We start from the raw sequence: 24830 nt of genomic DNA on the forward strand, positions 1-24830 counted from the left end.
CAAAAGAACAGCATTTATCTGAAATACAAAGCTTCTGTAGCATTATACACTACCGTTCAAACGTTTGGGGTCAGTAAGAATTTTTATTTTTATTTTTTTGAAAAGAAATTAAATAAATTAATACTTTTATTCAGCAAGGATGCATTAAATCAATCAAAAGTGGCAGTAAAGACATTTATAATGTTACAAATGATTAGATTTCAAATAAACACTGTTCTTTTGAACTTTCTATTCATCAAATAATCCTGAAAAAACATATTGTACACAAATATTTTGTACAATTGTACATATTAAATGTTTCTTGAGCAGCAGATCAGTATATTAGAATGATTTCTGAAGGATCATGTGACACTGAAGACTGGAGTAATGATGCTGAAAATTCAGCTTTGATCACAGGAATAAATTACTTTGTCAAATATATATTCAAATAGAAAACAGTTATTTTAAATTGTAATAATATTTCACAATATTACTGTTTTTTACTGTATTTTTAATTAAATAAATGTAGCCTTGGTGAGCAGACAAAACTTCTTTTAAAAACATTAAAAATCTTAGTGGTTCCAAACTTTTGGACTGCACTGTATATATTCATTATTAATTCTATTATTAATTCTATTATTATTCATTATCATGTTCAACACCTGATTCACAAGATAAACTTAAGTTTTTTTGTGTTTGGTTTAGTACAAGGGGTAGAACATATGTTTCTGTATGTAGTAACGCTCAGTAACCTGAGGCAGTCATTGATAGAGTGATCCTGCACACACTGACTCCAGTTCAAGTGTGACATTCAACCTCCACCTCCTGCTTAGAGAGGGCAAAGGTACTTCTGGTGTCATCCTGTCGATTAGCCGCCAGTGTCATTGCTTGGCTCTACTTTTTGTGACCTCTGAATGACTGTAGTTTGCTCACTGTCATCCTACAACTTCTAACAGAATTTTATAAATATCGGTTGTAACGTTAATACATTGGCTATACATGCTAGAAGCAAAAATCCCTTTGACTATAGAAAAAAATCCCCAAGACTATAAAAAGAAGATAAAGAATCTAAATTCACTTATACACTCTATTGAGTTTATCGGTCTTGGTTGGGTTTGACTGGAGGGAGATTGCTTTGTCCTAAAGGGCCTGGGAATATTTTCAGCTCCAGTCTCCTCCCACTTAAGGCCACCTGGGCCTCATTTCCTCACATCCTCTCCTTACACTTCATATCTTTCACTGAGAGTTAAAACACCTGATAAAACGCCCTGCTGACACCTGACACCTTTATGAGAGCATGACTCCCCCTCCCCCCCAAGAAAGATTATCATTTCAATCTTTATTACCTAATTTAGTTCATATTTGTTTACACTTTTTGGAAGTAATATGTTTTGTATGATCTGATTGAGCTAGTTGAACAAAACTGTTGCCCTGTACTAATCTCAAATGTCACACATTCACTTTTTTCCTCATTTTCTTAAACATTGTATTGTTCAAGATACAATGCACAGTGTTGAGGACCTTACACCCATGAGCTGCCGCTTGAGAGATCCAGATAGATTGTGTTATCATTTATTCATTCCGCTTCGCTTTCCCTGAAACTAGAACTAATCTAACCAATGTATTATTTACCATTAGTGAATACTTACCTGATGCATATTTCAACACCAGGCAGCTGGAGTCTTTGTCTTGGAGGTGCTGATCACTTAGTGCTATTGAATGAGCTTGGAGATTGTGACAGGTCACAGGTTCAAATGCCCAGAGGTCAATGTCACACACATAAGCACAATGACAGTTAAGGGTTTGTCTTGATCCACCCTGTTAGAGTCTTTGCAGCAACTTTAACGGTCACTAACCTGAGTGTTTTTGGCTGGAAATGATACCAGTTCTGAGATGCAGATTAATGTATTATGTAAAACCAAAAGCATAGTGTTAAATCTTACAGAGTCACTAATTAAATCTGCTGCACATCACTGATATGGATACTGATATGGCATAGCATGCAAAAGAAGTCTTGAACTGCTTTTTGTCAGGAAAGTGGGAAACGGTTAGGAAATTAGGGCAAATTACTCTCCCATTGAAGGTCAACAGAGGTGTAGAACAGTTCGCATTGTAGCGTCACTTGTGGAAGATACGAATTGCATGAACTGCATTGCACAAACAGTGAAATTTTGTAGTACATAATGTTTAGAAGCAAGATACTGTATTAGCTTATTGGTACTAAGCTTAGGGGCCCAATGCCATTCCTGCATAGAAATGCAGGAACGGTATTGGAGTTTCCTCTTAAATATTGTGGTTGGCTTGTAAATTAATCATTAAGAAAATCTTGGATTAAATGAGAGCAAGATAAATGTAGGCTTTGAAACTGGCCAGTATATTTACCCATATTTAGCTTTCAACATAGAACTTAGGAACAAACAGTCCTTTGGAAGTTCGCTGCCTGAAACCCTCTCTTTTAGCTTGCACAGTGACACACCTGAGAGAGAGAGCCCAGGCAAAGGTCCTCGCTGCAAGAAAGGTAGAATTTCACCCCCTTTGAAGTAACAGAGAAGGATTCAGGCCCCTCATTAGCCAGATAGAATCTACACTCAGACATGTAAGTTAGCGATTCAAATCTATTGGGACAGATTGAATTCCGTTAAATAGTGCTGTTTTTTAGTTTTCTCAGGCTCTCTTGGCTATCTCTTATGAGGCAGCAAACAATGAGAAACACTGCAGGACATTCAGTGGCAGAGGCTGGCTGGGAAAAATCCTCTGGCTGTCTCATATTCGCTCCTTTCACAAATCCCTCCATAGACAGGTTATCTCCGTGAATGGCAGTCTGTACCCCGGAGTCTCTACTTTAATATGATAATGATTATTTTTAGAGAGGACAAGAAAGGGAAATTTGGTCAGCAGATTTTTTTTTAATGACATTTATATATATTTTTAGTTGGGCAATCAAAATAAGTGAAATATTCATGGGATAAGCGTGAAAATGCACTAAAACAGACAACATGCAAAAGTAATTGTATGAAAAACCTTTTGAACTGTCCTTGCAGTTGTTCTAAATTGTCTTGAAATTTCTAGGATTTATCCAGTGTTACATGCGCATATGTTCTCTCTCTTTTATTTCTGTTAAAAGTTTGCATATGAAAATAGTTGTTAGTCAGTTGTTAACCCTTAAATTGTTTCTATATATTTTATAATTAGGTTAAATCTTGTAAAAAGCGCTGCCAAACTTGATTACTGAACATGATTTCATATATTATTTATAAATGTATGCTATAGGCAATGTGTCCCAAGAGATAAATAACTGTAAAATTGAAAATAAAAGCATTATTCTGAAGATAAAAACATGAAAACATTATTTTGGCGTAGTAGACAATAGCAAATAATGAAAATAATGATGACAGTAATATCCCAGGTTATGCATAACTGTAAAATTGAAAATAAAAGAAGTATTTAAAAAAACAACAACAACAAAAAAACAGAGTAAAACGTTATTTTATGTTATAGAAAATAGCAAATGATGAAGATGATCATTGTGAAAAATAATTGTCAAAAAACAAAAGCATTCAAACCCTTTAACAGGTTAATCAGCAAATATTAGAACTGGTCAAAAGGCACAATGTCGTCCGTGCACTTTTATCTTCCATCGGCTAGTCCAGGGTGGTCCAATATTCCCTAGAAACCAGAAGAACATTCAGTTCCCCTTTTAAAAATCAATTAAGTGTGTCGCAATAATCAGAGTTCTCCGAGTTCCCATTCTTCTGATTGGTTCCTTGTCCCTAGTGTTGGCAGGAAATGTCTGACAGAGGAAGTGTGTGATAACACCAAGGTGTTTGCAGGGAGATGTGAGATTAAGTGCTGAACCAACACTTCTGAGGACCCCGGGCACCGGGTTAGACAAGCAATAGGTAGATGGAGCTCATGAGGGTTACAGGGACAGGAAAGACACCTTCGATTGAAAACAGCTATTCATCCTCAAACATCAGCTTTTAAGAGGATTAGGTTTGGGTTTTCTCCTGTTGTTAAAGTTTGTCTCACTAGAGGGACCCAGTGCCAGTAAAGTTTTGTTTTAACTCCAGACCCAAGAACAAGAACATCACTCCACATCTTTGCCATTTCGATGACAATATGCAGATGAGAACGCGAGAAATAATACTTTGGACTTTGTGCTTTAGAAAATGATGACAATGATTTGCCGAGCAGTGTGTTTTGCAAAACAATATGCCCTACTAAGTAAACCATGAATGAAATTGGCAAAGGTATATCTGCTTCTCTGAGCGCAATGGAAATGTTTGTATCCGAAGAGACATTAAATTGACACCATATCATACTGTTTCATTCAAATGCACTAGGCACAGTTTAGTTGTACTAACACATGTTTCTTTTCCCTCTTCTTTTGCAGCCCTTCCCCCCACCCGTAATGAGTAAACGTCTGCCCCGGTTAGTGGTCGACTTCCTCGCTTCTTTGCGACTCCAACAGATCTTTCGGCGCAAGATAAGTCTGGCATGAAGGTGAAATGATTATGCAACATCAGAATTTCAATTAATAATCTTTTCCTTCAGGACACCCCCTTACAGAAATATCCAGAAACACAATGCCTTAAAGAGCTTCTCACACCTTGTTTAGTTAAAGGACTAACTGCACTACAGGTTGGAATTTAGGACTGAAGATGTGCCCAAATATGATATGAATGATATTTACTTGGCAGAAGTTGAATCTGGCTTGGTTTTTCCACCGAAAAATAGAGAGGGATGACGAACAAGCGGAGATACGGATTCTGTTGGACAATATGAAAAGGAAATTAAACAACACACAAACCAGATTTGAAACAAAGATTGTTTTCAGGGTGAGTTCTGTCCCACGACAGCATTGATGTCTCATTTTGTTGTAGGAAATGCCCTTTAAAAGTAGATTAACGGCTAAGACTTTTATATCGCTGCTATAAACTTCAAGGTACAAACAGTGCAGGTACATTCAATTCTTGTTTTGTTTTTTTCCAACGCAGGACAGAAGACTGATGAGGATGGCGGTAAATGAGAGCAGAAAAGCAGCAATCAGCTCCAGGTGTCTCTGATAAGGCTCGCATGCCACGGGGGGGGGGCTGCAGCAGTTAGCCGGAGGAGACCTGTACGGGCCGACGCATGGGGCTCCCAGCCCAGATGGGAGGGAACGGGGTGGGAGGGGCAGTGAGAGAGAGGGAGACACTGAGAGTGGGTGAGGCAATTGGGAGAAACAGAGTGAGACAGATAGGAGAGGGGCGAGGAAAAATGCCCCTCGTCGCCTCTCATTCTGACGCACACATGCAAGCAAAACATGCACGCGCACACGCTGATCTTCAAAGCCGACTGCTTTCACAGTGTCCCTATTAGCTAAAGATTACATCTGGGGCCCTGAACCAAATAAATAAGGTGAGAGGAGTGTCAGAGCTCAGTCTGCTCCACCTCAGGATCCTCTCAGCACTTCAGTGGTGAGCAGAAAGGAAACACACTCTAAATCAGAGGGACATTGAGAGAGTGAGAGAGCTGGACACAGCAGGGATTACACTTTTTTTCCTACTGTGGATTCCTCTCGTTTCATCAAGAACAGATTCGCTGCCCTGTTGCATTCGGGTCGTTTTGCCGTTCTTCTCCAGAACATTTTTGTTGTCTCTCGCTGTCCTTGTTTTCCCCCGTCTGACAGGGGTTCTTCAGTGGATTGTACGTGGGAGAGCAGGAGGAGGTGAAGCGGTTCCCCACAGAGGTGTTTTGAGTTATGGATGTTGACACATTCCTTCTGGACACAAGGGGAACTGGATCCAGCCTGAGCAGCACAAGCAGACGAGACCGCCACGGACGCTTCACGGGGCTTCACCTCCTGTTATCACCCTTTCTCCCGTCCAGCTCTTCAGCATGTACCTTTCTGTGAGGCTCTTCCCAGTCTTCCGAGCTCCAGGACAATGTGCAAATGGAAAGTGACTAAGGGTGCCTCAGCCTGGTTCCGTCTGTCCTGCCTTTCCCTGCCGCTGCTGCTCCTGCTCCTGTGTTCGGCTCTGCCTGTGGCCTGCCATGACTCCCACAGGGCCGTCCGTGCCCCGAGGGGCGCCAACTCCTCGTCGGCTGCCGTGGTGGGGCGGCATGTGCGCAGCTACAACCACCTCACGGGGGATGTGCGCAGGAGGAAACTCTTCTCCTACCAGAAGTTCTTTCTCAGGATCGATAAGAACGGAAAAGTCAATGGCACCAAAAGCAAGGACGATCCGTACAGTAAGTAACACCCATTTTTCTCCTCTTTCCCTTCACATGTGGGTCCCATAGAAGAAATGGCACTGCTTATTTCCTGCCTCCTTTGATTTCTGAGTCAAACATCCAACACATAATATAAACCTTACTTGATGTTGGTGGGCACGAGCTGCTGTGCGTGGAGTTCGCATGCGCTGCTAAGAGGTAGTCAGCCCTAATGTTGGTCCTTAGGTTTCAGTGCGCAGATTTATTCATAGCAGGTTTCCTGGAACCAATTTGAAAATACCAGGGGAGCACCAGGTAAAACGCTGGAAGTTACTCCCGAACATCATGCGTTACATCAGTTATCTTTATTAGTGCTCCCATAACTCCCTTGTTGCTACAATAAATGGCTTACTTTTATTAATTTAAAACATATGTCAAGTGGTTTTATACTTTTTTCTGTGTTGAAAGTGTCATCACGTTCAATCATAAATAATCTTTAAATAATCCGAAGAATTTCAACTTCATTTTACCGTTCGTGGCACGTCCAGACACCCGGCGAGGAGCTCGAAGCACCTGGCCACCACACTCTGAAAACTCCCTCTGCGCTTTTTCGTTAGTAGGTTGTGCGCACATTGCCACTAATAAAAAAAGCTTTGACATATGGGTCCCATGTGCGTGCTGCTTGGCTTTTTTAGACAAGGGTGTGCTGGAACCCCGCAAGACATGGCTGTGGGTATTTCAATTAGCCGAACTGCCTCTTAAATGTGTTGCACAGAAAGTTTCTTAATAAATCCAAGTCCAAGCTTGAAGAATTTTGGAAAGCTTTCAACTACCATCAAAGAGTTTGTCCAGAAAGCTGGACAGTGTTAGATGTCCAGTGTTGTAGATGTTAAACATAATACATAATTATATATTTTTTAATGCATTTTTAATCTTTTTTTTATTTTTTATTATTATTATTATTATTTTATATATATAAAATATATATATACCATGTTTTATACTAATCCTTATGCCAATGATTTCTGTACAAAAAATCCCGCCACTTGCTTACCACATGTGAAAACTGCACTGTCCTTGTTAGCTCCCACAATGACCCTTAGGCATGAAGCATACTGGTAATAATGTTCAGACCAGATGCGCTGGTCGGGATTCACATCTCGTTTCAGTGCCGATATATCTGAAGTGTGGATATGGCCTGGAATGTCTGCGGGAGGCATAGCAAAGGGGAACCACTTGTTGGTGAATGGATCATTTCTCCAAAACAGATTGGACCTCTGCCATCCCTTTGCTTTCCCTGCACTTTTTTGCGGACGCTATAATTGAATTCGAAGGGCCTCTGGTGCCCACAAGGTAGCAGCAGTGCTCCCTGTGTCCTTCGCTTTAAAACAGCGGCACAGTGCAATGTTAGTGTGCGGCGTTTACAACAGGCGTGTTTGCTTGATTTATTCTGTAATCAGAGACCATTGTTGTTGCCACAAATGCCCGTAAAAAGGGCAGAAATGAGTGGTTTGCTATGTTATGTTTCATCATGCACTTGAAACATCAAAACATCCTCAAATGATTTTACTCCAGTTGGAGCCACTGGCATTTTAAAAGGAACCAGTCCCTTTGTGGTGTAATATTTCTCTCGAGTTAACAAAAAGAATATTCCCATGAACAGCACGGCATGTTACTGTATATAGCCTGACGTCATGTCGACAGTAATCTTTGTGTTTGATGGCCCGGTGTTTAAGTAGACCTGAACTTTATAAAGAGGGAAAAGGCTGTGCACAACATATCTGTGCCTGTCAAACTAGTTTTTAAAAAATATATATTTTATACTTCCACATTCAGTGTTCATGAATAGCACACTTTGCATTCTGCTGAAATGCAGAAAGGTCAGATTTTTTTCTGCATGAGCATAACTTCAGCCATACATTTTAAAATGCATAAAGTATTTTTATGTTATGTTATGTATTTTAGTTTTAATGAGACATTAATATAGTCTATTTACCAGCAATGCACATATAAAATGTCACATCTTGATGTGAAATTTACATTTACACCACCGTAAACACTCGCAGTAAATCAAATGCCCGTATTTTATGAGAGGGCCAATATTTGTTTTGCATATTTGATGTGGAAAAATATTTGCAGAGAGCCTAAGTATGATAGATTGTTACATTTCCCAGATTCAAACTCCCAGTCAGAGAGTCTCTTTGTCCATGTTTGAGGTTCTCAAGTCCAGCCTTCTTTAGTTTTCAAGTCCACAAAAGACCTGTCTATGTGCAGCTTGAAATCCTATCCCACCCATATTGTTTGATTTTCTTTCAGAATCCATCAGCTCAGTATCACTTTTGTCACATTGTGTCTCCCCCAAGACATTTTTGGAAACGGCACCCTGTGCTGGAACTCGGAGCTGTCCTCGGTGTATTGAGCGAGGCTAACAACAAGCTCACTGTGATGCAAAAGCTCTCAAACAGACCGGCCTGAGTTTAATATTTCTTTTCCTGTTTTGTTCTTGTTTGCCCTCTCTTTCCTCTGCGCAATTGTTTTGTGTTTATCACACGGTCCTTGTGCTTAATAAAACGCCGGTATCAACACGAGTGCAAAACCTCTGGTGTTGTAGTTCAGCGGCATAGGCATAGGCATGGATGGCCGGAGGAAATTGTTAATGAGGATCATTAGGCCTTGACAGCATTGATTGAGGGGATGTGTCCGATCAGAGTTCAACTACTGGTTGAATCGCAAGGTCTAAAGTGCAGGGGTCTTTCCAATCATCGTGTCAGCTCTTGGGCAGCAGATCAAACAAGGGTCAGACCAGCGGTCATTATACGCCTCTCACTCCATTTGGGGTCAATTTAATCTAATAGGGCTCAATTAAGAATATAGATTATTGCTGGTCTAATGAGGTGTTTCCAGGCCAAACTCCATTAGCTTTGCTCAGAGTGGTACTCTTGAAGATTTTAAGACTATGTTTTTCTTCATGAGAGAACATTTATATAAATTGCTAGTTTTATTTCAGGTGTTAAGCTGCTTTGTATGCATTTGGCTGAACCTTATCAACTGTATGGTAAACAAACCTCTTACTGGATTAAAATGACTTGTTTGCTAAATGAATGTTAACGTTCCATCAGCTTCTGTCAGTTTACCTCGTATAAAAGCTGTTTTGTCGTTTTAATGAGAGAGAAAGATGAATAAGCATATTCTGTCAAGTGTTTCTCAGAAACTAGAGTGCAGGGACACTGGTCTGCTGGGTAATGTTGCACTGCATTGTTGTTATGACTTCAGAGGGCCTCTCACTGAGGCTGGTAAACGTTAAATGCTTCATCAGGAACCGCAAGCCACGCTCACAGCAAGTCTGCTGGAACAAATTGAAAACAATCAGCTGATGCTAGTTAATAGGGCAAAAATCATAAATCTTAATATTGTAAGATTTATTAGTTTCTCTTATTAGTTTCTATTAAAAAAAACGTACACTAAATGACTGAGCAATTTTATTATTATTATTCATTTTTTTTTATTTATTTCTGTTCTAAATATTTGTTCTATATATCACCATGAGCCTCATTTATAAAACATGTGTACGCAAAAATTTGACTAGAGCGTGTGTACGCTAAAATCCAAGCCAATGTTCAGATTTCTAAAAACGTGGAACTTTTTTGTCATGGAAAAGGGCTTAGCACACATCAGGTTTAAGCTGGCATACGCACTTTTCCTTGTGGCAGAGTGGGAGTACTGCATATATTTGGAAATCTAAAGCAGCAATAATAATAATAAAACTCTGTAAGCGTAATTACATAGCATTAAAGTTAAATCATTTAGCATGCATACCTTGGTCACACACGTGTAAATTATTTGGGCAAATCTATAGGCTATAAAATGGCCTATAACGCAGAAATAGATTTCACATCTGGAAGAGAGGCGTACGCACATTTGATAAATGATCTTAGATCAAATGTAGAACAGTTTCTTTCTAAATAACATTTTATAAATGAGGCCCCTGGATTCAATCTCATATTTATTATTTGCATCTTGCAAATCCCAACAACAAAAAACTAAATTACCCACTTTGGTACTGAACCTTCTTCTTGAGCATCAGGTGAGGTTTGTTCAGCATCTATCTGTCACCATGATCAGAAGTGAATTATCCTCATGTAACAGAGCCCAGCTTGTCTCAAGACACGCACTAGCGACTGACGCTAGAGGTTGTGGTCTTTGGTGTCCTTGCTAGCGCACCTGCTTCCCATAACTCTGGTTTGAATTCTGCTCAGAGTGGGTGCGAGTAGGACCAGTTACATTGGTGCTGTGACCCAGATGGGAGTGAGGTTTAGGGGTGTAATGGAGACCAGCTAATAATGAGCTATGCAGGTAAAACTTAATTCCTCTGGCCTCAAGAGGTCTTACTGATGCTAGAGGCTGTGGTTTTAGCGTCCTTGTTAGCATGACCACACGCCAGTGGTGCTGGTCAAATCCTGCTCTGAGCGGATGTGAGTAGGACCTGTTACACTCGCTTAGTAGGACCAGTTGTTATTACTGATTGGTCATATACTAATTTAAAAGCCTTTTGTTCTGCCATTTCATTCATGCACACAATGGAAATGACTGATTTGGTCATAGTGCTCAACCACTCCAAAACTCATGTTGCAAACAAAACATTTTAACATATGACTGTTAAATGTTCATCATCTGTATATTCAGTCAGCTCTTGCTTTATAGTTCAAATGTAGCTTCCTGAAAATGACTCACTGATGTAAATGAACATATGCAATGTGTGAATTTAAATGACATGTTGCCAGCCCTGACCACATGGATGGCACTCTTCAGAAGTGTGTGTGTGTGTGTGTGTGTGTGTGTGTGTGTGTGTGTGTGTGTGTGTGTGTGTGTGTGTGTGTGTGTGTGTGTGTGTGTGTGTGTGTGTGTGTGTGTGTGTGAGTGCTCTCTGTGGTTACGGTACCCGTTTATAGCTCCCATGGGAAATCCCAACCACACAAGTAATAAAAGTGACTTATGAGGATTGAGCTGATGTGCAAAAGGTTAGTGTTAGTGTTTCATTCTCTTTGACCTAGACGTCCTCATATACTTTCTCCTTTCTGATTCATAAATAACAGAGCTTGTTTTTACAAGACATCTCTACAAGACCCACAGCCCTCAAAAAAATCCAACATTTTGATAGCTTTGATACGTTTACTTATAAGTTGTCTATTGTTTCATTATGTTACTGTACACTACTGAAGTTTGGGGTCAGAAAGATATTGAGAAAAAAGGAAATATTAAGCAACACAACTGATTATTATCAGCATTGATAATAATAAGAAGAAATATTTCTTGAGCACCAAATCAAATCAGCATATTAAAATGTTTTCTGAAGGATCATGTGACACTGATACTGAAGTAATGATGCTGAAAATTCAGCTTTGCATCACAGGAATAAATAAATAAATACTGTACATTTTAAAATATATTAAAATAGAAAACAGTTTTTAAATTGTAATAATATTTTTACATTATCACTATTTTTACTGTATTTTTTTACTATGATATTGAAAATTGATGTGCCATAATTTGTATTTTATAGTTTTACCGTGTAAATTTAGATAAAAGTAAATGTTTTCAACCATCAAAGTACATTTAAGTCCATTAAACCCACAGCACGTGTGTAAATTCTGCAGTAACATCTTCATCTAGTTAATGCATCCATTTTTCCCTGCTGAAAGTTCAACCTGGAGGAGTGGAAGACCAGATGTATGCCTAACCTCTGACCCCATTACCTAAAGCAGAGCACCATTTGTGCCATGGGGTGTGCTGGGGAGAAACACCACTGTCTCCTTTCTGCTATGGTCTGTCTGATTGCCAACAGACAGTGACCAAAAGCACACTTGCCCACAGAACAATGGGATGATGATGATTGTTTACTTTCAGGAATCAGTCAATATACAATACTACTGGTCATTGAGCAATTTATGGTGTAAGACTGAGATGTAACAAGTTTTAAGCCAGGTACAGGGAGTCTTGATAACTGATATATCTACTGTACAAAAACCCATTGTTCTCTTTATATTTATCAAGCCTGAGGGAACAGGAAATGTCTTTCAGTGTCCTATAAATCTGTTAAGTGTTTGACATTCTACAATACTGGACACACGTATAGCTGAGAGCAGGGTGAAGCTTTCCTCAAACAGATCTCACAAGCTCCAAGAGGAATTCCTAAGCGATGTGTGCTTGAACAGATGGCGGCGGTTGGGGCATCAAAGCACTGAAGTGAGACCAGGGACAGTGTGAGCAGAGATGCATCTGGCCAGTCAAAGTCGTGAGCAGGAAGTTTGAGTGGTCTTGCTTTGGTCCTCATTAAGATGGGTGTCTGCTCTGACATCTAGAAAGAGGTCGGAATCTTGGAGACGACCTTCTGTGGCGGTAAACAGTGTTTGGTTATCTTGTGTAACGTGTGTGTTTGAGGATGGTGCATGCATGGTTTCATGTGCTTGTGAGCGCGCAAAGTGTTTCAGTGGTTTCATTGCCCTGGCAATGCAAACATTAAGCAAATCTGTCTGTCATTAAAAATTAGTTGAGCAGTTTACAGGGTGGTTAACAAATGCTCTCCTTACCACTTCATTATAATGATAATGAAAGTGAATGAGGCAAAAGTGACTAAAAAGATCGGATTCAAAATAAATATTTATTTGATTATTTATGATTTTATGACATGATCCAGTTCATTCAGACAGGTTAAGTTTTATGCAGATGCTGACAGAATTTTCATTTTTGTAAAAAAAAGAATTGTTAGTTTAACTTAAAGTTACCTTGTTGCCTTAAGATTTTGAGTTCATTGAAATTAAAAATTCGAGTAAATACAATGAAGGCGATTGGTTTAATAAACAGAAACTCAAAATATTATGTTATCTGAACCACATTAATTATTGAAGTTGATTTGACAAAAGAAAAAATTGAACAAATCATGAAAATAATGTTATATATATATATATAATTCAACTACATATATAATTTCTCTCAGTTTGTATAATCCCAGACCTCTCTTAAATAAATCTCATAGCAACCCATTATATAGGAGCTATATATATATACTGAGTATATGCTGTGTATATGGAGCTCATGCAACTGGAAGAAAGAAAAGAAGAATTGTACTCATTTTTTTGACTTACTCTTCTTTATGTGCTGTTTCAATGAGTCACATTTTAGCAGATTTATAGCAGGAGAACAGCACTACTGTTTTCACTACTGTCCGAGGACCTATTACGTAACATGAAATAGAGCTATTTCTTGTGTATTAAGCTCAGACCAAGACATGCACATTCAAACCTTATGCCCCTGGGAAAAGTAATGTTATCATGTAGTCAAATACACATCATCTGTAGGGCAAGTCACTGGCCCTAAATCATGTGTTCATTTTATGCTTTTCTTTAGGCCAAGCGCAAACTACAAGACTGAAGGTTGCCTGTGCACATTTAAAGATTCACAGGTTCTTCTGCGCATGGTCACATGCAGACTTTCAATTACATTTCTAAAGCAAAATACAACTTGTGACTTCTGCTTCACACTCTCACCTCCCTGTTGCTTGGATTAGGAGGCTGGTCATTATTTTTTGGCACAAGATATGGATCTAGAGTCCTAAAGACAGATATTTAGAGGCAGATGTGCAATTGAGCTGTGTGCTATGAGCTCTCGGGAGAATGGATTGCATAACTGTCTTTACCAGTGAGTTTGCATTACTCTTTATTAGCAAGTTTCAGTAGGAAAATGAGCAATGAAAGCCTGTTTAAAAATGAAAAATCATTTGTTATTCTGAGTCTGTCTGCAGAGTCCACATATGCTTTCTGTAAACCATCTTGTGAACTGCAGAAAGGCTGATTTAGAAACAAAATTCAAAACTAAATTCAAAGTTCATTTTTGTTTTTAAATGACGAAAACATCAGGTTATCTGATTTGTGGCTATTAGCATGAAAAACGTTGCATTTCTCCATTCAATCCAGTGAACTCTGCTTATGAACAAAGAGCAGACTTGATAAAATCCAGCACAGTCTTTTGGCAATTCGTAATTATTTTGTGAATTGGTGGCTAATTTGTTTGAATTTGTACGATCTCATTCGTACGTTTGCATACAATCTGCTTATGGCCCAGGTATGTTTAGGGGTGGGGATAGGAGTTGACATTCATGCTTCCTTTTTCTTTTTCTTTTTTTTTTTTGTACGAATCACACTATACAAATTCATATGAAATTGTCACCTGGTAACGCATTTTCGCGTTAGATCAGGTTGTAAAATCTTCAAAAGGGCTCCATACAAACACATTCGCAGTCCTTCCAGCCTAAGTTCATCCAAAGTCACTCTATTTCAGCAGAACCAGGAGAGTGGGATAATGAGACCGGCCCCCCAGACCAGTCCACTGATCTCCCCGAGCCCAGGAGCCAGGGGCCCGCAGAGCCCAGATCAAAGGTGCAAGTCACTGTCATCAGAAGCCAATGACGGGTCAGCTGCAAAGATGCCTTTTAATGGGGACCCTTTTTCCTTTATGGTCCTTTAGACGGGGGGGTTAATTGAAAAGACGTGTGTGTCAGAGGCGTGGCAGTCCGAGGTTCCCAGGACAATTAAGCACCCTGGTGTAATATATGGCTCGACTTATACGGACTTTGTACCGATGTGCAGAGCTGACATGCATTTGAGGGTTCCCAAGTGCAAGTAATATTATTATTTTGATGTCTGGAAACGATCCAATCTGAACGCTGCTAGGGAAAGGTCCGTCTACCTGATAAAAATTGTTGTTTTCAAACATGTTTGAAGTGGATGGGGGTCTCTTTCACTCTCTCGCTGGCTTAGGTAGTGATGCAGGTTGCACGAGGCTACAAATATGAGGCTGCGGGGTTTTTGTAATTACCACAAGATGCGATAACCTGAGTTCTGTCACCCTGCCAAGAAAACACTGAATGCTGTTGAGCTGGAAGGGGGGTGGCCACCTACAGAGCCTGGGGCAGAAGCCAATTCTACTGAGGGAAGATCACGCTAGGTTACGGGTGGGACTCTCTGGACCACCGTTGGGCCACGGGCAGTGTAATGTCACAGACACATGGCCGGGTACGAGGTGGGGCCGGGCTTGTTAAAATGCAGAGGCTTTTAAGTCTTTGTAATCTGAGCCCTAACGGGGAGTAAAACAAGAATACTTGGAGGATTAGTTTGCACCGCAAAAGAAAATTCTCTCGCATTTTTTTAAGAGAATGTCTTGGCTAGTGCTTTGAATAATGCAGGCGGTGAAATCGTGTTTGTCAGAATACCGGAGCGCCATGATATAGATGTAACAAAACATTGGGTCTGCCAGGAAAACTGTTTAATAGTAATCACGCTGTTATGAGTCAAGGCATTTCTGTCTGTAGAGCAGCGGTTCTCAAACTGTGCCGCGTGACGGATTCCAAGTGGCTGGCGAGTTTACTGGCAGGAATAAAAAAAAATAAATACAATTTAAAAATAATAAATGAATACATAATAATGGCTGGCAAGTTGACTGGTTGATAATAAAATAATAAATAAATAAAATATTTATAAAAACACCAAAATTGATTTAAAATTAATTTTATTTAAAAAAAAAATACAGTATTTTAAATATAATTTAAAAATATAAATTCATGATAAAGGGCTTCAGCTACTTTGATAATGTAACTGATATCAGTTATAGGCTATTTTAAACTAAGGACAATTTGTGTGCCATTTAAAACTGTTGGTAATTGTTTTTAAGTAGTTGAAAATTTCCCTCAGACTTGGGGTGTTAGGTGGTCCACCATCTGATTAAGTTTGCTGTAGAGGTTTTCTGAGTTTTAACTCTAACATGACTGTGCAGACACACTTAATGAGCCAAATAAAACCGTAACAAACTTGTTGCACGCACAGCTGTTGTTCTTGGTAATGTCTTAAAAATGTTGATTAGATTATATGTGCTTGCGAGCTTACTGCACTTCAGACACTGGCCTTAAAACTTCTCTGTACTTTTAGGTCAGATCTCACATTAAATAACTGGTATTTTGGTAGAAATCTGAAATGAAAGAGGGGCAGATCTTAAATGTTTATGATGTGAAAGAAGAAAGCATGCAGTGAGACCTGTTGCTTAGATGCCTCAGAGATGTTTTGATTTTGTAAATCCAGCCCTTTGTTGCAGACCTGCATTTCAGCTTCAATGCAGACAGGGGAAACACTCTTGGGACAAGTGAGGCAGACGTAAAAAAAAAAAATAAAAAAAAAATAGCAGCATGTTTTGGTTTGACAAACCACATCAAATAGACGAAAGCAAACAGGTGCTTTCTGCCAGAAGATTCTGGCTTTATTTTGACAGTGCACGCTTTAAAGCACAGCCACCAAATTTACTGTAGACATGACATGTTGTTTTGCACACATGACATCACTCACATAGGGATGTCTGTGTCTGCATGTGTCTGTATAATAGATGTTTTTTATATATTTGGGATTTCTTGTCAAAATGTAATTGCGCTTGTGTCATTTTGGGCAGCCGTTCCATTGCTTTTGTCTGCTCTATTGGTCTTTGATCATGGATTATTCCCCCTTAATCCTACCAAGTCTGTGATCCCATCTCTGAGCCCCCTCCTTTTATTCTGTGGCTCTTGTTCATGAACCTGAGGCGAGGGAGGAGAGCTGATGGGAGATGAGGTCTCCTTACATCTTCTCTTGGTGACTGCAACCTGAGCCCATGTGGAAGAACTGCCTTCAGATCCACTTAATCCTCCTGTTGTAGCAGCGCTTGTGTCCCTGATCCACAGGTGTGGATTCAATCCTTCTGCGTCACAAAACTCTGATGTCAATGTTAGGCATTTACACACCATCTAAGAAAGTAGATATGCAATATATTGACTTTTTGCTGTACTAGGCCATCTGACTGACATATAAAGCAACCAACCACCGTTTTTTGCAGGTTTAGGTCAGTGTTGTTATTGTTAAATAAAACCTAAATTAAAACTATTAACAATTGTCTTGTTAACTGAAATAAAGCTGAAATAAAATATAAATATTAGATCAAAAGCTAAGCAAAATACAATAAAAATAAATTAAAGCTATATATCAGTGGCATGCACACTCAGTTACAAAATAACTGTAAAAAAAACTAATCAAATTTACACAGTAAAATACCATTTTCTATTGAAACGGTAATATACGGTAAAAACAATGCATTCTGGGTAATATTATTTGTCATTTTCCAGAAAGTAACCTATAGGCTACTTTCTCGAAAATGACAAATTTACCCAGAATGCATTGTTTTTACTGTGTATTACTTCTGTATATTACAATGAATTATGTATATTACAATGCATTCTGGGTAATGTTATTTGTCATTTTCGAGAAAGTAGTGTTTAGGCCTCTTTTCTTAAAATGACAAATATTACCCAGAATGCATTGTTTTTATGGTATATTACTGTTTCAATTTTTGTATATTACTGTTTCTGTTTTTAGTTATTTTTATGTTCTGAAATAAGGAGGCAAAGTCCTCAGTTTTTTTAAATGTTTTTTAATAAATCAAATGTAAATTCATGTCCCAGTTACACTTAATGTTGTCACATTTTCCTGGTTAAACATTACATCAAAAAAAGGGGGGAAAAAAAGAGAAAAAATTAAATCAAATACAATTCTATTTTGTATTTTTACATTAACAATGCAATTAATGTTCTATTTAAACCAAGTATAAATCATAAGTAATTTTTACATTTATTCCAAAATAATAACTAAAGGCAGTAACAATTTAAACAATATGAACTGATATTCAGCTGTTCTTTTCAACTGTCATCAGTCATGCTCGGTAAAAACTGTCACGGACACAAAAATGAACCTTTAATTTCACCAAGCCAATTGCTCACTAAAATACCCTCAGTCATCAGGCCATTTCAAATTTGATTTTGACATGAAATAAAGTGGGTGATATCTAAGTGGCTGAGCTGTTTACTTACTTTTTTATTATATAGACTGATTCGCGAAAGCACAAAAACAAGAGGTGAGATTTATCGTGTGAACCAATCATAGCCAATCATGACCAATCACATTCAATCATAGTGCGATGGAGGCATTGCCTCCTGTCACATGACTTTCCTCCATTCATTCTTAATTACCCCCCACCAAACCCACCACATGCTTTAGGGGGTCTATTAAAGGTCAGTGGGCCCAGGAAAGACTAAACCAGTGTTATTTGTAAACATTTTAAGGAACACTTAATACTAAAGCAAATAACGTCCAATAAAGGTTGGATTTTATGTACTTAATGACATTTTCTGATTTTCCATGACCTAATCTAAAGTGAGAACTATTTATGGTTAATAAGTTGTTAACAAAGCATTATCTAACTCTTTATATATGAGCTAAGTAAACAATAATAATTTTGTTAATTACACTGACAATGAATGAAGAACTCACTATTTGTATATAGCCCATTAATATATTAACAATAGAGACTGCAATATATAAACTGTGCATTAACTATAAACTAATAGTTTGCAAATGATTTGTAAATACGTTATTACTGTATACTTGTTATCATAATGTTTTACATTACTAGAATAAATATATTTATTCTCTGGTTTTATGCTTATTACTTATTTACTTGCTTTTGAGGCTTGGTTTTATGGTTTTGATGTCTTGTTGAATAGTTGCAGATAAAAGCCCTGAGCTCACTCTGTAAGCAGCGAGGTAAACTGAACTGCTCGTGTTCGTCAAAGGCCAGAAGCTACAGGCAAAAGCTCTTTTAACCCCATACACAAACAACATAGGATCATATAGCCCTGTTTGCTACTAGGACATGCTTTAGTCTGGGACTAATCCCATCTAAAGCGTGATGGCTTTATGGGTTTACATAATTGCCTTTTAAAAAGAAAAGCCGTAATGGTTACCACAACTTGAATCACTAATGGCTGCAAACCTTTGCCAGTATGCCTTTCAGCTCTGAAAACAATAACAACAAAGACAGCAAAATATGACTTTTCAGCTTATAAATGAGTACTTTTGAAGATAAGTACTCCTTTTTGCCTGGGAAGATGGAGAATGTCTGATTCTAGCACTGGGGTTAGGTTCGGGGAGGTCATTTTTGTAATGCCTTTATCTATTTACAGGTTGATATTTCTTACCTGTTCTATCAAAGCACAAATGTGCCTTTCTATGTTATTATGCAATTACATGTTTCATATGATACCAGCGGTGCACCTTGTTTAATGCAAAATAAGTATTCGCATAATTTCAAAACTCTAAAAACTGCAGTGCTTTTATGTGGACATTATGTAAATGATATGTTTACCTTTGTTTTGTAGGTACACTCGAAATCAAGTCTGTGGATGTGGGCATCGTTGCCATCAAGGGGATTCAAAGCAATTACTACCTTGCAATTAACAAGAAAGGGGTGGTCTACGGGGCGGTGAGCATCATTTTCTCTTCATTTCTCTTTTAATTATGGTTAATGACTGGACTCTCTAACAAATAATGATAACGTCTCACGATCCCGTCCAAACCGAAGTCGTCCTTCTTATCGGGAATTTTTAAACAACATTCAGAATTTCTAAACTATTTATAGAAATTCAGCTCTTTACAAGCTTCCAGAAAGATCCGTCAGCCCTCGGGTCCCTCTCAGAGGCTTTGATGTCAGAGAGCCTGCTCTATTTCTCATGTCTTGAGGCACTTAAAAAGCCCGGGGTTGTTTTAAAGGACAGTTCCACTCCATTGCCTGTAAATAATCCCCCAGCAAAAGTCGGCTTGAGCAAAAGAGTTCTGTTATCTTTGAAAAAGTAAGCTGAGAAGGCCCTCTTCCTTACACTTTAGTCTCTCCTCCAATACTGCTCCATGCATGCGTTCTCCTCCATTCACAATCCAGCCATACAATCCCCTGCTCCTTCTTTGTTCTGAGTTCTCTCCAGCCCCATCACCTTTCATTCTTCCGCTCTCGTCAATGGCAAATGTTACCTGAAACAGGCAAAAATAGTGCCATAGTTTTCCCAAAAGTGAAATCAACTGAGAGGAAGGGGAAAGTCCTAAAATGTAATCGCCTACGCCTTAGGTCTGTTGTCCTCGCTGCAGAAATATCAATCAATACAGTGATGCGTGCTACCGTTTATTCTATTTATGATCTGAAAAAGAATAAAATGTGGAATGATGATGCAACCATGAATAAAGGTGAAATTGGTTTCATTCTGAAACAAATAATACAATTAGTTTAAAAAAAAAAAAAAGTATTATATATAAAAATGAAAATCACCCAAAAATGAAAATTCAGTCATTTTTTACTCCTTTGAAGATGACCTTTGTTCATCTTCAGAACACAAATTAAGATATTTGTGATAAAATCTGATGGCTCAGTGAGGCCTGCATTGACAGAAAGCTACTAAAGACATATTGTGACTACAGTGCTTCAACCTTAATGTTATGAAGGGACGAGAATACTTTTTGTGCGCCAAAATAACGACTTTATTCAACAATATCTAGTGATTGGCGATTTCAAAACACTGCTTCATGAAGCTTTACGAATCTTTTGTTTCAAATCACTGGTTCGGATCGCCGAAATCACGTGATTTCAGTAAGCGAGGCTTCGTTAAGTCATAAGTGTTTCGAAATTTCAATAGTTGACATGACTTTGGCAGTTTGATACACGCTCTGAACCACTGATTCGAAACAAAAGATTGCCTTTGAATATTGATAAATATTGATGATGATGTTAAGATGAGCGAAGGTCAAAATGGTGACAGTTTATCTTAACATTCTTGATCATAATATATAAGGATTATATATATATATATATAATTCCATTCAGATTTTAAATAAATCAAACAATATAAATAAAGACAATATCTAGAACTCATACACATCTTCTTCTTTCAGAGGGATTTCGGCATTGACTGCAAGCTGATAGAGCGGATAGAGGAGAACAGGTACAACACGTACGCCTCGGCAGAGTGGAGGAACAAGATGAAGCCCATGTTCGTGGGCTTGAGCGCCAACGGGAAGCCGATGAGAGCCAAAAAGACCCGGAGAAAAAACACAGCCACACACTTTCTCCCCATTCCTATCGTGTAGCTACAACCCCCACTAAAGGGAACATTTAACTGCACTGAGGAAAGACTTGGACTTTTTCGACAGTATAAAAGGGAACCGTTTGGAGAAGAAGGCACTATGTAAAGGAACTAAGAGAACTCCTTTTCACTGAGTCAGACTGTTATCACATTTTTTTTCTTTAAGTTATTGGCACCAGGGAAAATATGGGACATTTTTTATGCCAAACCCTTTTCTAGCGAAGGAAAGGTTGGACCAAAACCGACGGAGAGGAATCGAACATTTGCAACCTCCCAGAATGAACTGAAGAGACCTTTCACAGAGTGTATTGCTTGTGTGTATTTGTGTGTGTGACCTTTGGATGCAGTTATTTATGCTGTACTAACTCATACGAAACACTCTAACAGACTCTCAAACTCTGTGACTCAGTGGACTGAAAGTTATGCAAACACTTACTGGAAGCACTTGCTCAAGGTGCAAGACTGAGAGGCCGAGACGGAGACCCCGCATCCTACCATCTGAATTTAGTCAAGCTAGCACCATAGCGTAAAGAACTCTAATATTATTAACATGCAAAAGCCACTGTATTTGATATCTCCATTCTTTACCTGACAGCTTTGGAATAAATTATTTATTTTATGTAATATTTAAAGAAAAACAAAGACAAAAAAATAATGGAATGGACATTTTTTTATCATTTATGCTCCTCTTTTAAAAAGCTATTCTATCGGTTACACATGAATAAATAAATATATTTCTCTTTACCTAGCAGATGTTGCATTCATAATGCTTAGAAAAGCTCATTTTCTTCTTTTATTCACTTCTCAGATGACAAATACATCTGTAAAACAAAATGAATTTGCTGCATTTTTTTTTTTTTAAGAGAAGGGCTGATATGGTTGATACATTTTTTTTTTCACCTTTAAAAACTATTGGCCTTAGTGATTTTCTTAGTCCCATAATTGAAACCACACCTCATTGTTTCCAAAAAACAAACAAAAAATCCCAGTTATAATTATGAGCTCATCTCCAAAAGCATTGGAGAATTCAAAAAACATACACTGCCACAAATATTGTCCAAGTATCAGTCATGGAAGGGACTTTGAGTTTCTTTTAAAGCCAAGTTCACTTGTGCCCAAACAGTTTGAATTGAAAACATTCATACTTGTTTATATATTTCAGCTGTTATCGCAAACCACTTATAAATCAATATCCACCCTCAATGCCCTTTTGCCTCATTTTCAACTTTAAGTACAACTTTCAGTCATCAAACTGTGCTTTACTAGCCAGCACTTCAAAAGAGTCAATGTGAAGGGCATGTGGTGTGTATGTAAATATTGGCAGTAGTTTATGGGCTGATTCTGATTATCTCTACCGAAGGCCTAACGCTTTCTCTCCCTCTCAAACCTTCGGAGCAGTTCCAGCAATTAGCAAGTTAAAACTGAGAAGTTGCTTTTAAATCTCACCTTTTTTCATCCCCTCTTGCGTTTCTGCGTTCACGTTGGAACGGTGACGTTGACTCATGGACTTTCCCCAGGCAGTTCCTATTATTTGAAGTCAGAGTATTGATGTATTTGTTTAGAACCTCTTTTGGGTGGTTCGTAAACATCTTTTCATGTACAATTACATCAAAATAGATTCAAGGCTAAGGCTTGGAACTGGAAACTGGTTTCATTTTTTTAAATCATATGACATTCTTTTTGTTAACATACTTTATTTTTTAGTACGGTACTTCGTACTAGTTATTCAGCGGCACTGCAGATGAATTTACAGTATAGCGCGAGACCATTTAGTCGATATTCCGTTCTTTTTTTAGTAAATTTGAAACAGCGGCGCATGCAGTTTGTTTCCAGATTGAGTCATTCGAATGAGTTGGTTCTTTTTAATGAATCGGGAACATAACCAGGAACGTAACCGATGTAGTCCGCTTGACTTGAACGAGTGACTCGGTTGGTTTTAGAGCTATGAGAAAATTCAGTGTGGTTATTGACTGCTTGCTCATATATCAACGTGTAGCTTCACATTATGCGTTTTGTCAATATTGTCTTATAAAAATAAATGAAAGATAGGCTTCTGTAAACACGTTTTTGCTTGTTCAGTATTATTCAATATGAGTCCAACTATTTGAAGTCATTTATGTGGCCTCTAAAAAAGACTGTGAAAGCTTACCTAATTTTAAAATTTTGGTATTGAAATTAATTCATCATTTGCCACTGGATCTGTGTTTCTTTTTTCCAAATATTTATTCCTTAAAAGACATATTTACCATTCCCATTATTTTTGTAAATAGTGAACGATCAACAAAGTATAGATTAATGTGAAAAAAGGCCTCATTTTGTGCTCATAAAGATTTTCCTGATAACTACCAAGCCAACAAACAAATTCCATTAAGACCTCAATAAAGATATAAACAAGGAATATAAATACAAATACCTGTTGTATAAGTCTGTAATCCCCCGTTGGCTCATGAAAGAGCCACAGAGTCATTTGGCTCTCGCAGGGAGAAACCGATTCAGATGCATCATACATATTCAGTGTGCAGCGCTGAAGGAATTCCCATTTGTTGGTTTTAGCTGAAATATATATTGTGACCTTCACAGCTTCACAACTTCACTCTTTCCCCAAAGGAATCTGTGGCTTGTTGACCAAACCACAGGAGCAGCTGTGAATATTTCATTCCAGAAAGGTTGCTTGGAGAGCGGCAATAGACAGGGCTGATTTTAACAGCCCCGAGGGTAGCGGCACCGCTGCGTATTTTTGGATCTAGATGTGGTGACATTGAGCCAAGCCCAAGGAGTTCCAGTAACAGAGGTGCTCTCCTATCATTAGTGATCAACAGGTCTCTGAAACACGCTAACCTTATGTCAGCTAACGCAAAAAGTAAAAGTGCTAAATATAGTGGCTTTTCAGACTGCACTTACAGCACGTGTTAAACACAAGGCCAGTTCAGACTGAGATTTGGATCTGTTATGATCTCTCGAGGTTTCCAATTTCTGTTCAGCAGGTGTGTCAAACATTTGCCTTGGCTTTGGCTGAGATGAAGCGTGTGTTTATCAATTCAGCTCGAGTGAGTGAGAGAAACAGAGAGGCCGAGAGCCTGCCAACTCCAGACAACTCCGACCCTTCAGGAGAACAGAGAACTGAATTTACAAATTAATACGAAGCCTTATTCTGCATTTGAACGTAAGTTAATGCAACCAAAGCGGGGGTGTATTTTTCTTGCTTTTTTCATCTGCGCTGGGATAAGACTGACATTATTTGTCAGATGTGATTTGAAAACATGAAAGTGTGCAATTGAGATGGCAAGATCTTTCACAGACGGGTTTTTCTTGCCCAATCTAAAGCGTGTGTGATGTTCATGTGGGGTTGTAACTTGGGTTTGGCAAACATGCTGCTAATAAAGTTGGTGTTTATTCGGTCCGCCAACCACATTAATGCCTTTTATCCAATAACTTTGTTTTCTAGAACAGCAAATGAGCTTGATTAAAGACAACTGCGATCTGTTTTAAGGGTCTGCTTCAGGCTTGAAAAACATGAGGTTTTATAGTGGTTGAGGCTCAGTGGTTGTAAGTACACATTGACCATTTCCCCATAAAAAGGTTTTTTTCCCCCCCATATTTTTCTTTCAGTATAATTGCATTGTTC

General features: G+C 38.4%; 1 protein-coding gene across 5 annotated transcripts in view; it reads left to right on the forward strand.

The window, feature by feature from the left end:
- fgf10a (fibroblast growth factor 10a) overlaps positions 1 to 21949 on the forward strand; it is a 44577-nt gene extending 22628 nt beyond the window's left edge. For 4 of the 5 annotated variants that reach the window (XM_048166714.1, XM_048166715.1, XM_048166716.1 and 1 more), the window contains 5 exons: positions 4373 to 4482; positions 4680 to 4817; positions 4977 to 6213; positions 19457 to 19560; positions 21015 to 21949. In XM_048166714.1, the coding sequence (XP_048022671.1) occupies positions 5907 to 6213; positions 19457 to 19560; positions 21015 to 21209 (606 nt within the window). In that variant the 5' untranslated portion in view covers positions 4373 to 4482; positions 4680 to 4817; positions 4977 to 5906 and the 3' untranslated portion in view covers positions 21210 to 21949. Of the gene's footprint in view, positions 1 to 4211; positions 4230 to 4372; positions 4483 to 4679; positions 4818 to 4976; positions 6214 to 19456; positions 19561 to 21014 lie in introns of those variants that run through there. The other variant, XM_048166718.1, reaches the window with a different exon arrangement.
- The last annotated feature ends 2881 nt before the right edge of the window (positions 21950 to 24830 follow it).

The sequence above is a fragment of the Megalobrama amblycephala genome, linkage group LG18 (genome assembly GCF_018812025.1).
Source record: "Megalobrama amblycephala isolate DHTTF-2021 linkage group LG18, ASM1881202v1, whole genome shotgun sequence".
In the NCBI taxonomy this organism is placed as follows: Eukaryota; Metazoa; Chordata; class Actinopteri; order Cypriniformes; family Xenocyprididae; genus Megalobrama; species Megalobrama amblycephala.